Genomic DNA, 14,697 nt, shown 5'->3' on the forward strand with positions numbered 1-14,697 from the left:
CATCTGTAAACGTGTATAAAGCTTTCATCCTATCATATGTGCTTTATTATTATTTATCTTTATTTCATCTTACTTTATTTTATTTTACTTTGTGTGTGTATGCGAGTGTGTGTGTGTGTGTGTGTGTGTGTGTGTGTGTGTGTGTGTGTGTATGTGTGTGTGTGTGTGTGTGTGTGTGTGTGTGGGTGTGTGTGTGGGTGTGTGTGTGTGAGAGAGAGAGAGAGAGAGAGACTAGGAGGGAGAGAAAGAGAGAGAGTGAGAGAGAGAGAGAGAAAAAGAAAGAGAGAGAGAGACATAGAGAGAGAGAAACAGAGAGAGAGAGAGAGAAACAGAGAGAGAGAGAAAGAGAGAGAGAGAGAAAGAGAGAGAGAGAGAGAGAGAGAGAGAGAGAGAAAGAGAGAAAGAGAGAGAGAGTGTGAGTGTGCGCGTGTGTGCATGTGTGTGTGTATGTGCATGTGTCTGCAGGCTGCCAGTAAACAAAAGTGTTACTTCACAAACTGTACACTTTCTTTTATCCTGTATATATGTATGTTTGTGTGTTCTTTTGTGTGGGCAGCCAATCCATGCCAATGCTGAACTGCAAGCTAAACATTTGTAAGGCTTTTCAACTGCATGTGTTCCTTTGCCACTTTGTAGGCCCCCACTCTTTGCAAAAATTACATCGTAAACCCCACACTTGTAAAGCTTTTCTCCAGTGTGTTCTTTTGTGAATGTGCAGGCTTTTAGTTTGGGTAAACATTACACCACAAACATAACATTTATTGAGCTTTACTCCTCTACGTGTTCTTTTGTGTCTCTGTAAGTTGTAAGTTGCCATTATCTGCAAACGTTGCTTCACAAACTTAACACATGCACAGTTTTTCCCCAGCGTGAGTTCCTTTGTGTCTCTCTAGGTGGCCAGTGCTTATAAACGCTGAACTAAAAACATCACATTTGTAAGGCTTTTCTCCAGTGTGTGCCCTTTTCAGATCCTATAGGCTGAAACTATGTCTAAACATTACACAAAAAATTTCAGGTGTAAAGTTCTTCTCTTGTGTGTATTCGTTTGTGATTCTGTAGATCGTCCCTTTGTGGAAAAAGATGCATAACACACTTCAGAATTGTAAGGTTTTTCTCCTGAGTGTTTTATTTGGTGCTTGCGTAGGTTGCCGCTCCTTGCAAACATTGCACCACAAACTTCACATTTGTAAGGTTTTTCTCCAGTGTGCATTCTTTCGTGATTCTGTAGATTGTCCCTGCGTGTTAACGAAGCACAACATACTTCACACTTGTTGTTTTCACCACAAACTGCACAACACTTGTCAGGATTTTTTCCTGAGCATATTTTTCGGTTTCTCAGTAAAGGTGTTTCTCTAACACTGCTAATGTTCTCTTGAGAAACCCTTTGTTCTGTCCCAGATTGGCAGCTTAAACTTTCATCTTGTCTTCTATGCATATCGTTTGCCTGATCTACAATGTGACAGGAGGTCGGTGAAACATGGTGACTAGATGGCACACCTGAAAAAAAGGCAAATAATACACAAATTATCAAACCAAGTTTCCCAGAGGCTTTACGAAATGTGGATGCTACCTATACACTCATAGTAAACTGATACCTAACTAACTACACCATATTCATTCAGTTTTTGCTCATAGTTATCTTTCTCCAGCACCATATCGTCTTTGTATTTGAAAAAGTGAGCGTATAACAAATCCAGAAATTGTAAAAATCCTAAATGTGAGATTCTGTGAAAATCTTTAGATTTACCTAAAAGAAATGACATAAAAAGGTACGTGTGGCTGAGCTGTACAAAATGTAGGTTGAGTCTGCTTAGGTGACAGTTAGAGGTGTGTGCTGTGTGGAAAACTGGAAATGTAGAAATATTTGGAAACTATTGAAATAGGAATCAGTGCTGCTGTACACCACAACCCCACATCCATGACCAGAGAGAGAAAAACCCACCATAGGAAAGAGCACCAACTCTGGTCAGAACCCCCCTTCCCCCCCCCCCAAAAAAACAAATAAAAATAAAACAAACAAACAAAATAGACAACCCCACACATCTGAAATAGCAACAAACATATATCAAAGATACCACATGGCGCCACTTTTTGCCCGATTCTGTTACCTTTAGTTACCGTGACTCAGCAGCCCGCCGGAGCTCCCCGGCTTGGGGTCAAGGGGATAATGAGCCCTGAAGCGGCTTTGCCAGTGTCGGTTATGAAGTTCGTATTTTTGTTTACGTATGAAACAATATATAACTTCTTCTCCATACCACACAGGAAACCATTACGCGCATGTACTAAAAGCTCAATGTCTTGAGATTTATTCTGCGTTAGAACGGTTAATTTCTGTGCCTTAGTTTTTGTTCTAGATAAGTAATAATAATAATAATAATAATAATGAAGATCATTTCTATAGCGCCCACTCCCATGTAAACACAGCTCTAGGCGCTTTACATAAATGCAAGTACAAACAACATTCACGCACGCTACACACACGCACAATACACACACTCATACACACACACAAACACACACACACATATACACATACAAACACAAACACACACATACACACTCACGAACACATAACACGCATACATGTGCACACACATGAAATGTATGCCAATCACACACACACACACACACACACACACACACACATACACGCACACACACACACACACACACACACACACACACACACACACACACACACACACACATCTACTTGCTTATCACACGCACACGCTTACACATCGTCACGAAATGAGCAGAAAATAATATACACAATGAAATTCACAAAATACATAAATGGATACATAGTCATTTACATAGCATTGTACTGAACATGAATCTACTGACATAAAAAGGATGTCATTAAATGTGTCTTTAAAGATTTCTTAAATTTAGACTCAGATGTTGTATGTCTCAAGGGTTGGGGGAGAGAGTTCCAAACTGACGGAGCAAGGTGGGTGAACGATTTTTCAGCTAATTTTTTACCCCCTTTTCTAGGAACTCTTAAAAGATAATGATCGTCTGATCTTAGTGATCTGGATGGAATATAAATCTGGATGAGATCACTAAGATATGAGGGAGCTTTGTTATTGACACATTTATGACATAATATAGCAACTTTATATATGACATTCTAGCTGACACGGGAAGCCAATGCAACGTTCTTAACATGGGCGTAATGTGGTTATATAAGTGTTTGCAGAGTACATAATTTGTCCTATTTTACTTACACACTTAAGAATAAATGATTGTTTATTCTAAAAAGGCGCTACAGATCTCTCCAAAATCTGTGTTAAACTGACCACGAATATTATGTCTTTTACCATGAGAAATCTTAAATCTGTGCGAGCGGTAATAGTCAAGTTATAAGAGAAGAAAGATGCACATCTGCATTTTTTAACTAAAGACACTCAGTGTTAGCTCTTGTTTTACCATTAAACAAGAGAAAGTTACTCTGCGTTTGTTCATGAATCATGCTGTGTCTGTGGCAGCCTACATACAATTAAGAAAGATAGATTATGAGATTTTTTTAAAACACAAAACTGTGTTAATACATGGGTAGAGATGAACTTCTTGTATGGAATAAAAATAATGACAGCTAACATTCATACTTAGTTTTTGTGTCAGACATATGCGCGGACACTTACAAATGTAAAGAAATCAGAACATTGTCAGTTATTGCAAATGGTTATAGAAACGAAAATATAAGCTGGAAAAGCCTGGTGCTGATTCAGTGTCACTAGAAGTCATCCCTGTTATTCAGTCAACTTACAAAACCTAGATTTAGCGTTTTAAGAAAAATAAGGAATAGTTTATGGAGTGTAACTGATAGCCTACTGTTCGTGTATTACATTGTTGTAGATGCATTCTGGCACTAAAATCGGTTTGCACTTTTTCACAGAGAGACATCAGGGTAATTTTGATAAACTTTAGAGAACATATGCGAATATTGCCGATTATATTAGACACATAAAGTTGTATTTTGAGGAATTACTTCATAGCGAATTGCGAGCCAGATGGATAAAGTTGCAAAATTACAGCTTTCTATTATACCCGCAGATACCATCTTTTCTGAGTATCTGCACCATTGTTATGTCGTTCATGTTCCAAAAGTACAACAGTTTTTGTTGTGCTTCTATTTTTATATTGATTTTTTTTCATTCTTACTTATCAAAAAAATTTTACAATTTAGCATTGCCGACTTCAGCGTGTCTAACGAAATAACCAGACTAGTTACAATGTCCGTTGTTTTTTGGGTCTCAAGAGCAGAAATGCGTGCTTTGGGTGCATTAAATGATAATTACCATAAATACAAAGATACGCCTAAAACTGTACGTTGAAAAGTACCAGACAGAGCGGCTACAGGGAGCTGAACCCCGTGACCCCGATGTGATAAGGCGCTCAGCGAGGAATCCCCCGCTACAACTAAAATTCCACTGCCGGTGCGCTGTGACCAAAACATCAACAAAAAGGGAGTTGTTGTTGTTGTTGTTATCGATCCAGCAACATCTGGGCTATCGCCCTTCTGTACAATGTCATGTAGTGATAAGTGCAGGTTTGCTGCAGTTGCTGTAATGTTCCGTAGAGTGTGTTGTCGAAGTTAGGTCTCGGAGGGAGAAGGGTAGCTCTGATGTCATTTAGGGCTGTACAGTGGAAAAGGTGATGTTCCACTGTCTCATATGCATAGTCACACAAAGGACACATTGGGGGAAGTTCTGGTTTTATTCTGTTAAAGTGAAAGTTGAGCTGTATATGTTCTGTTCGTAGGCGGAAGATCGTGGTCTGTTTCTTTCTCTGTAGGTGGTTGATATTGTCATTTCGTTTTGTTGTAGTCATATGTTTGAAAACTGCTCTGCCTGTCTTTCCCAAGGCCCATCTGTTCATCCAGTCTTGTTTGCTGTTGCTTTTAATGATTTGTTTTGCAGTGTTGTATGAAGTTGGAATGTTGGGTTGTTCCTGTCTAGATCCTATTTTGATGAGTGTGTCTGCTCTGTCATTTCCAGGTATGTTTGAGTGTCTGGGAATCCACTGCATCCCCAGGTTGATGCCACAGGATGTTATCAGATGATGGGAGCCAAACAGTATATGTGTCAAGTCTTCGTTTAGATGGTGGTCATTTTCTATTGCTTGCAAGACTGATAGTGAGTCAGTGAAGATCACTATACTCTGTGTTTTGTTTGGATGAAAGTCAAAAACTGTGCGGAGATGGTATAGTGCTGTTTCAATTGCTATCATTTCTGCGTCGTAGTTGTTGCATTTCTCTTCACAGGCTGCAGAGATCTCATTGGAACTTCCACCTGGGTATTGTATTAGTATTCCATATCCGGCTTTAGTTGTACCTTTGAATGCTGAGCCGTCTGTATAGACGTGTATCCAGTCATCTGAACAGCTGTCGATTGTTTGATGTGAAACAAAAAGGAAGACCTTATTGATCTGAGAAGAGCTGCAGAGAACACACTCCTATACTACCCAATGTACAGATAGAATCAATCATGTGATGGATCTGCCTAGCTACTGTCAAGGCTGGCTATGGGATATAGACTTGTTTCTCTGTTTGATGTATCCTTAAATAACTTTATCTCTTCGTGTTTATATCATAAAGCACCCCATATTTCATTTGCAAGTTGATTCGCAGCAACCAATAGGTACAGTTTTTGCGAGACAGCAGTTACGCTAGATCCGATCTGGAATAAAGCTCTGACTTTTCAATCTCAAAGCAGACACTTTCACCACCCTACCAACCTTGGTTCAAGACCTAGTGTTGTCATGTGCTCAGCGTTTGAACACAGACAAAATGTGTAAACATTTATCTCTCACTGTTGCTTTCATCATTATTTCTAATAAAATATCCTTAAAAAAACAACAAAGGGCTGCGGACACATGACAGACAACAAATTTATAACAAGAAAAAACTCACTTTTTGCGTCGTCAACCTGAGCCAGATTCTGTTTTCTCTTTCTGCTGTATGTCCTACATTTTTCCTGTTGATGTCTCCACTCTTGAGATGTCCAGGATGCTAGTTGCTTTTCCTTTTGAAGTTTCCAACCCTCACGCTGTTCCTCAACGGTTTCCCTCATTTCTGGCTTCTCTTCGTGCGTTCTCGTCAATTTGGGTGCTGAAGTCAGTGAGGGCTTCTTTTTAAGCTTCTTTGCTTCTCTGTCAGGATTTAAAATCGTACAATGAGGGGAACGAACAAAGGAAGAATTTAAAATACTGAGAAAAATGCTGGAACTCATTAAGATTATTTGGACAATTAAACAACTGGTTAAAAGCATATGACATTGTCCCATTGCCAGTCAGTCCTTCCTTAAAAAACAGCCAAATCTTGATTTTAAACTTTAGGTGAAAGACGTGAAGCCTGTTCATTTGAATCCCCTCTGGGTCATACTATCTAAAACTTATAAATTGGAGTTCAATTAGGAACTGTGGCATCTGGCATTATCATAACAATAATAGTGAATGTTAGGAATGGTTAGTGTGGTACAGTGGAATCCTGTTATAAAGAGAGGAAGGGGACTGGTACGAAATGTCCGTTTTAGCAGGATTCTCGTTATAAAGGATCCAGTAATAAATTCAAAAGGAAATAATAAAGTAGGCCTTATCTCTGAGTTTCGTGCTCTGTTTATTTCTTTTTGTTATCTCCCCTGATTATAATTTTGCCCAAAATGACCTCTTGGTCTTACTTGATCAAAAATCTGATCAGGTTTCTTTCTCTAGCGCTAGCGATATTGACAGCTTGGCGTTGGCAATCAGAAAGAAAGTTCTCTAGGTTAACTCGTCCGCTGTGTTGTCCCCCACTCCACCACACCCCATGGTGCATTCTGTCTGCTTGCCCACATCACACATTCGCTCCATCCATCACAGCACTGTGACTTCTCCATCAGAAAAGTGAGAGGCATGGTAGGCCTAAACAATTTAGACTAGGCTGGCCTATCATGCGATGCGTTCTGCTTCACAACTGCTTGTCTGCCCATGCCACACCCTCCACACACATTCGCTCCAGCCTTCATTGTTGGCACAGGTGGGCTCTCCCATCCTTTGTTCTGCTAGATCACCAACAAGTTTCTAAACCGGCTAGGTTTTACATGTTGAAATGGCCTATGCGCTGTGCACAGCAGCAGCAATATTCCACTATAAGCGACTCGCCTGTTTGTCTGATTGCGCTATAGCAGTATTTTATTTACAAAGATAAAAAAAAGGATAAAAACGGGGTTTTAGAATAGTGTCTTTATAAGAGACTTCTTATTATTTCAGGACTCGTTATAAGTGGACTCCCCTATATTCGTTTCTTGTGATTGGGTGTGGCACATGAGTTGTGAGATCATATTTATAGTAAACAATGTCTCCTGTTTGTATAGCAGCACATGAAACACATCCTAACAGCATTGTCTCTGATTCTATGACTATAAGTTGAAAGAGATTAGAGATGTTAGAACTATAAAAAAAAATACAGAAGGATAAAGTAAGAAGTGAATGCTTGCTACACTGAAGTTTTTGCATTTTGTAATAAGGGTAAAAATATAAGTAAAAATTATATTTTTACCTGCAATAATTTTTACCTGCATTTCTGGGTCCTTAGTCGGCTAGCTTCTCGACGTGCTGCCAACTGCTCATCTGTCAACACCCTCTGTCGATACTTTTTGCATTTCTCTTTATTCCTTTCAATGTAATTCAAGTTGTCACTGTTCCGCTCTCTGTACGCCTTGCATTGCATTGCATTGCTTGTTTTCCTTTTGTTCTCTGACTCTGTGGGGCCCAACACGACACGGAGACCTGTTGGGGTAGGGGGTGGGGGGGGGGGGGGGGGGGAATAAATGATAATAAGTTACCTTCACTACAGTATTAATTGAAACAACCTACTGTAAATTAGGTGCGAATCTCTATGAAAACAGACCTGACAAGCACTCCATGTCCAAAACAAAAAGAAAAAAAATAAATTATATAGTAAGATCACGTCACAAACCAGCTTTATGTCCAAAACTGTAAATGCAACAAGTAACCAACATACAACTCACTACAGAAATTTGGATGACAAAAGAAACTGTTTCTCCCCAGCTTCTTAGATTACACAATTAGGTTGTTAGGTTTGGTTTGTTGAGTCATGTCAGTACAAAGTTGCTTGTAAAATTGCAGACTCAGGTCGTAAAACAAAACTACAACATGTTGGGTTCTACAACTGGACATTACAAAAATAAAGATTATAATGTCCAATGCAGAGAGAGTCAAGCAACAACTTCTTCAAGAAATTGGGATGACAAAGAAATTTAATAAGGTTGTTTCCAGATTCCCAGATTACAAGATACGTGGTTAGTTATAGTCCAGTCAGGCACGGCGTAACAAGAGCAGCAACACCACTTTATTGCTGTTTAACCTGTTAATTAACACTCAGAGAATATGAATTACTGCAGATGAAGTTCGTATTACAGGATGTCAAATCGCAGATTCTCGATTATATCATCTCTGACCAAAAAAAACCTATCAGATCATTAAAAATGAATAGAGCATACAAAAAACAACAACAATACCTGAAAGGCCCTTTGCATTTGTTTATAAAAATTAAAAATTATTCATGCATGATGTTAGTTAAAAAACACACCCTGTACACAGTGGCGTTGCGTGGGTAGCAGACAAGGTGGTGCATATTGGAAAGTGAGCAAATGGGTAATAGGCATAGTAGGCTATTATTAAAAATTTCTAGGGAACATCAATTAGAATCTGCAGGATATCCCGTAATCTACATCTATCAATATACTACTGTTTCAAGATGAAACCGCATACAAAAGCTGCAATAAAGTGAAATAATATTTAACAACTCACTATGCTCACAATCTGAGAAGATTTAAAGATTTCTAATTACTTCGTGCAGCACCAGGACTTGCTACACAATAGAAGGAGACAACAGTTTCGATACCCATTCTTCATTGAGTTACCGTAGACTCTACTAGTGTAGTAGGCTAATGGAAACTTAGATCAAATTTTTAGCTTGCACCAAATTGGTGCTGCGAAGAGCAGTTTCATGCACACCTTTCTTCTTACTTGTGCATGGAGAACGATGCCTAGATTTCTCTACTGTGACAAAATTACTTTGGTGCAAAGATTTTGCTTGCTCCCAGCAGACACAACCGCAAACGGTGCGACAAGCATAAAAACCATCCTCGCTGTCTGTCTCTTCACTGGCGCAGCCAGCGGGTGACGGATCGCAAAGATGTAGCCTAGTAATGTTGATCTAGAGCACTGACTGGTTTACAACAATTAGAAAAGGGGGGGGGGAGGGGGTTGAAGGCCAGGGTATAGGTGGAGCGCTTGCACCAATAGCACCAATGGTGCCTCGTCACTGCCTGTACACCTTCACACCTTCTCTGATTCCAAACAAACTGACATGGCTCTCCTTTGAAGCGTGATCTTGATGTCAAGATCAGAAGGGAAGAAAAGTAGTACTTGAGCAATTTACTTCCTCTATGTTTACTGCCCAAGCAAAGCTGTATCATGCGTGTAAGGCTTTTTAAGATTTTAAGATTGTCTTTTACGACTTGACACAAAAGGCCGTCACATGTTTAAAGTCATTACCAAATGTCTTTATTGTGACATTACAAGTTTTAATACACACACACATGACATACAAAAAATGACAGATAGGCTTATTCATTGAAATTTTTTTTTTTAATTTAAATTTACTAAAATATATGCATGCACCTGTCCATGAATCCATTTTTAAAACTTAAACATGGATAGAATAATATCATGTATTCATGTATTATTACCAGAACTTTCACCGTGATTCCAGCAGGTCCTTGCAACTGGGCCAGAATTTGAGACACTATATTCCAGAAGAGCTGGGTCAGCAGAGAAAATTGAAGCTTGACGACTGCATGCAACAATATCAGTGTCTGGGTAGAAACTCTGCTCCATACTCAAACTCCTCACACTGGAGATTTGCAACTGTAGTCCTCCAGCCTGACTGATGTGATCCTCAACAAATGTGGGCTCAACACATAAATCTCCCATTTCCTCTTTCACAAAATTCTCTCCTGTTGGATTCACTTCACCACCAAAGTCAGTAAAATGTTCAAACAGAGGTTCTGTTTTCACCATGTCTATATCTGTATGGTACTCTTTATTCAAAAGTTTTACTTTTATCTCTTCCTCTGCAATTATAGGCTCCCCTTTTACTTCAATGCAGCTGTTTTCAATTACATCTGATCTGACGTTTCCCTTGCCCTTAGCCTTGACATCACAAGGCCATTCAAAACTGGGTTCTTCTACTGATTCCTCTCTAACAACAGGCCTTTTCTCTTTGAGATCAAACAGGAACAAAAATCTGTTCTTTTCTTCAGATTCATTCATCCCACTTGAAGTTGAAGTTGAAGTGTCTTGATGTTCAACATCCCTTAGACTTAGACGCGATTTAGATCTCCGTTCACCTCGTTTTACAGCAATGCCATCAACATCAAGATTCACATGTCTAATCACTGCGTTTTTCTCAAAATTGATGTTCATTTGTATACTTGAGTAAGAAATGTCAGCCATTTTTGTTAATCACAACACACTATAACACTTGGCAATGTCAATATGTTGACACTGTTTTAACACTTTTGACTTTTGAGTGCTGTGACTTAACAATAGAAATTCACTACAAAACAACCATACACTTTTTCATGCAGCTTACTAAATCAACTAGATCTATTAATCATAATTTAAGACTGATGTCTACAATTAAAGTATCAACATCCATGGAGACTGCTAGAATTAAATTGGCCCAATAATTGGGTCTTTCGGCCCCAGCCAATGGCCAACACTACCTACTGCCACTGGTCTACACTACAACAGTCTTCGCTACGCCGATTTGACGCTTGAGTTCCACAATTTCCAAGATAGAATATCTCCAAATTTTGCACAGAATCATATTGATCAGGGAATAAACTTTGTCACCGGGAAGAATAGATCTAATCTAGATCTCGATCAGCGAAATTATGTTGCCGTAGGGGAGACCGTCAGCCTTTGTTTATGATCACAGATCATCAAACGTCGAACAACCAAGCCCTCCACTAGTGTGAGGAGCATACCAGTTTCAGCACTCTAGAATAGCAAAACGTGGAAAGTTGTATCCAAGAAAAAGGCTTATAATAATTATTATTATAAATAAATAATATTATACATTGGTCATGTATAACACTTTGCGCCTATCATGTGCCCCAGGCCTATCATAATAATAAATAAGGCCTTAGTACAATTTGTTAAATTTTGGTCTGTAAAATATCTAGCTCATTTATCAAATTGGGGGGGGGGGGGGGGGGGGTACACCTGAAGGCTATATATATATATATCTCTCTCGCTTATTTGGGGGCAAAATTACCACAGATCACAAATATAGCAAGTATTGTAAGGAGTCTTCAAATCTGCAATCAAATTTGAGAAGAAAAAAATTTTATTCATGGATATGGATTGGATTTTTTTAAACACGTCTTACGTAATTGCGCTTATTTTTCAGGAAAATTGATTTTTTTTGGACAAACATGGACCACGAACAAGACACATTAGAGCAAAGAATTACAACATGTGAAATGCGATGTCTTAGAAAAGCAGTAAACAAGACCAGGCGAGACAAAATTAGAAACTCAATAATCAGAGAAATGGTGGGCACAAATGGTGTCATGCATCACATCCAACACCAAAAAATCAAATGGTTCGGACATCTCTTGCGATTAGACCACCTAGCACAACGTGCCTACATTTTTTTTTTAATTCGATGGCAACAAGGCGAGAGGGCGACCGAGAAAGACGATAGATGGATTCAGGGAAATACTAACCACTCACGGCATCCCTTTCTTCCCGCGACACCCAAAAGGGTATAAGAGGCGGATAAAAGTAAAAGTGAAAAGTAAAGTAAGTTAATACATGTATATTCATTAAAGCAGGTAGTTTGCGCGATGACTGCTCTTTTTGAGGTGCTGATTTGGAATAAAATGTTAGATTTTTAATCCGAATTGAAAAGTAGATGTTGTTTTGAGTTGCTTTAAAAAAATTATTTTTGTTAGCTCTGGCTGGGCCTACATTATTATTATTATTATTATATGGCCGAAGAATCACCAGTGGCCCGACTAACAATTATTCTCCTGATCGTGAATTGGCTCCTGGTTTAGACAATGGATACAGGGGGCCTTAGGAGGCTAGGGGGTCCTTTTAAAAATTTTGGAAAACATTTCAACTTTTAATATTTTAGGTGTATTTTGTAATTATATCCCCTATATTCTTTTAAACCGCTTAATTTAGACTAACATCAAAGAAAACGTGTGGGAACCTACGTTTGCAGTGAGGCTTTTATAGATTCTGTTGGTCATTGACTTTTAGACCCGTATGCAACATTCTGAGAAGATTAAACAGAGTGATTTCTTTACCTTGTTTTAATCGTAGTCAGGCGAAAGTGAACAAGCTTTATAGTAAGCGTTTTGGAGAGTTGACATTATAATATGAGGAAAACGTGTCAGAACTTTAGTTTGAATACGGTAAATGAATCTTAATTAATGGGTTTTTAGATTCTGTTGGTTCTCCATCGCCCCGCATGCAAAGACCAGAGACTATAATGAAACAGAGTGATTTGTTTTTAATCTCGTTTTAACCGCAGTCAAACAAAAGTGAACAAAGTTTTAGCAAAGTACGTAACGTAGGCCTACTACATGTTTTTAACTTATAACATAATCTTTGGGCCTTTGGGCGTTGATGATGTGTTTAGATCAGTATCTGAGAAGGCCTAGGTCCTGCCCAATCGGCCACTGTCTACTGCGATATTAACCCCCCCCCCCCACAACCCCCCCCCACGCACATAATCTAGCGCCCCCCCCCCCCCCCCCCTTTCACATCCAGACAAATTACCACGAAAACATGAATTTTAAAGTGGTTATTGACAGCCATTAATATATAAGTCTTTATAACTATATGAACACCGTGGTAGACCTTCATCTAAACCGGTTGTCAGAGCGGTTCAACATTAGACCATAGCCATAATATAATATAGGCCTATAACTAAACCAAAAACATCTCGATATACATCTAAACCGGCACCTAAATTAGTTATAATCAAATCAGTGACTAATAACTATATCAGCTGACATTGAACTTTTTACTTTCTTTCATATTTATTTTTGCTAAATTCTGGTTTGAAAGACGGGTGGAAATCAGGGGCGGCTCGTGGGTCTAAAAAGTGGGCGTGCACAATAATTGAGCTATCTTAGGTTGAAGATAGTCAAGGCGGGCATAATAAATGAGATGGTGTATAATTTCAGGATCTTTGGCTTGGTGAGGGAGAACCTTGTGATATTCTATTTTCATTCTTTTTACTTGTGGCTTTGACTTCTAGAACTAAATTAATCTGTTTGTTAGATAAACGTCAATTTCATTCATCCTGCTTTAGAACTGAACACTCAAGTAATACCTTTCACCACTCCACTACAAAAACGTTCAAAAGCACAACTCATAGGACGATGACTTAAGTGTGTCACGTTCACCTCCCTCAGGTTCACGGTCATAGAGTCACTTAAAATAGCGGCAAGGCAATGAACCAATCACAATTCACTTGAGCACTCCACTGGATTGCTCCGGGCCTGACATGATTTTGGCATAGAATAGTGCACAGTCTATCGCGTTTATTTTTAGATTGCCTACTGTGGGCTATGTTTCGGCACTATTCGGCAGGAGCACATTTGAGATGTGCCGTCTTATTAATATTAATGTACCGCCAGACTCGCTACGAGTGTCGTCATCGCTTGGGTTATCCCAAAGAGCGATTTATAGGTCAGGTTTCCACTGTTGAATATCCTGGTATGCATAGATACAGCGCATGAACTTTGGCATAGCATAGTAGATGTTTTACGGCGCTATAGACACAGAAATGACAGTTACGGCGCCAGTGAGAAACGTATTTTGATATAATATTTGGCTAGTGTTTGTTTCTGGCGTCTTTTATTTTGTTATTGTAGGTGTTTTACGTAATAGAACATTAACATTTTGGGCGGCACTGCACCACCGTGCTCAATGGACGAATCGCGTCTGGTGGAAATGCAGGAACAGAGAGGGGCTAAAAAGTGGTGAAGAGAGATAAAGAGGTGAAGGAGGAAGGGTGGAAGGAGAGAAAGCAAGAGAGTGATAGAGGGTGATGGAATATGAGAGCGGTCGAGAGGGATCGAGAGTCGAGATACAGGGACAGAGGCAAACTGATGGGACAAGAGAGAGAGAGAGAAAGAGAGAGAGAGAGAGAGAGAGAGAGAGAGAGAGAGAGAGAGAGAGAGAGAGAGAGAGAGAGAGAGACCCAAAAATACTCACACAAACACACATTGAGCCTTGAACAATAAAATATGACATCTTCAAGTACAATTAAATTGATTGGTCAATGGAAACACAATTTAAACAAGTTTTCGTCTGGTTAAAATATAAGTAACCAAACAAAAGGCCAATATATGAAGTGAAATGTCTTTTAACTGTTAGAGTTACATGGCTTCGTTTAGTTTTCCAATTTCACCTTGCTTACTTAGAGTTAGAGTGGAGGCTAAAAAAAAAAGTCTTATCAGTGACAATTTATTATTTCGTGTAGTTTTCTTAAAAGTTACTTGTTTCAAAGCCTGCATCTAGATCTAGTCCTGGTAATTATTTGCATATTTTGTTTTGTACCTTGTCTGTATTTTCTTCTTCATAAAAAATCTGAGG

General features: G+C 39.0%; 1 protein-coding gene across 1 annotated transcript; it reads right to left on the reverse strand.

Annotated features, from left to right (window-relative positions):
- Positions 1-394: 394 nt before the first annotated feature.
- Positions 395-11,040, reverse strand: LOC101853534 (zinc finger protein 91). Its single transcript, XM_005094033.3, has 4 exons — positions 9,762-11,040; positions 7,560-7,773; positions 5,918-6,156; positions 395-1,497 (listed from the first exon to the last, which is right to left on the reverse strand). Exons 1-4 carry the CDS (start codon positions 10,525-10,527, stop codon positions 998-1,000), a joined length of 1,719 nt encoding a protein of 572 aa, XP_005094090.1. The 5' UTR covers positions 10,528-11,040; the 3' UTR covers positions 395-997.
- Positions 11,041-14,697: the final 3,657 nt, after the last annotated feature.

This window comes from Aplysia californica, unplaced genomic scaffold (assembly GCF_000002075.1).
Source record: "Aplysia californica isolate F4 #8 unplaced genomic scaffold, AplCal3.0 scaffold00074, whole genome shotgun sequence".
Classification (NCBI taxonomy): Eukaryota; Metazoa; Mollusca; class Gastropoda; order Aplysiida; family Aplysiidae; genus Aplysia; species Aplysia californica.

Coding starts and splice junctions, on each gene's coding strand:
- LOC101853534 (XM_005094033.3), bottom strand. CDS start 10,527: ATGGCTGACATTTCTTACTCAAGTATACAAATGAACATCAATTTTGAG. Junction 7,774..9,761: donor GAATCACGGTGAAAGTTCTG/GTAATAATACAT, acceptor CTACCCCAACAG/GTCTCCGTGTCGTGTTGGGC. Junction 6,157..7,559: donor CTAAGGACCCAGAAATGCAG/GTAAAAATTATT, acceptor AAATCCTGACAG/AGAAGCAAAGAAGCTTAAAA.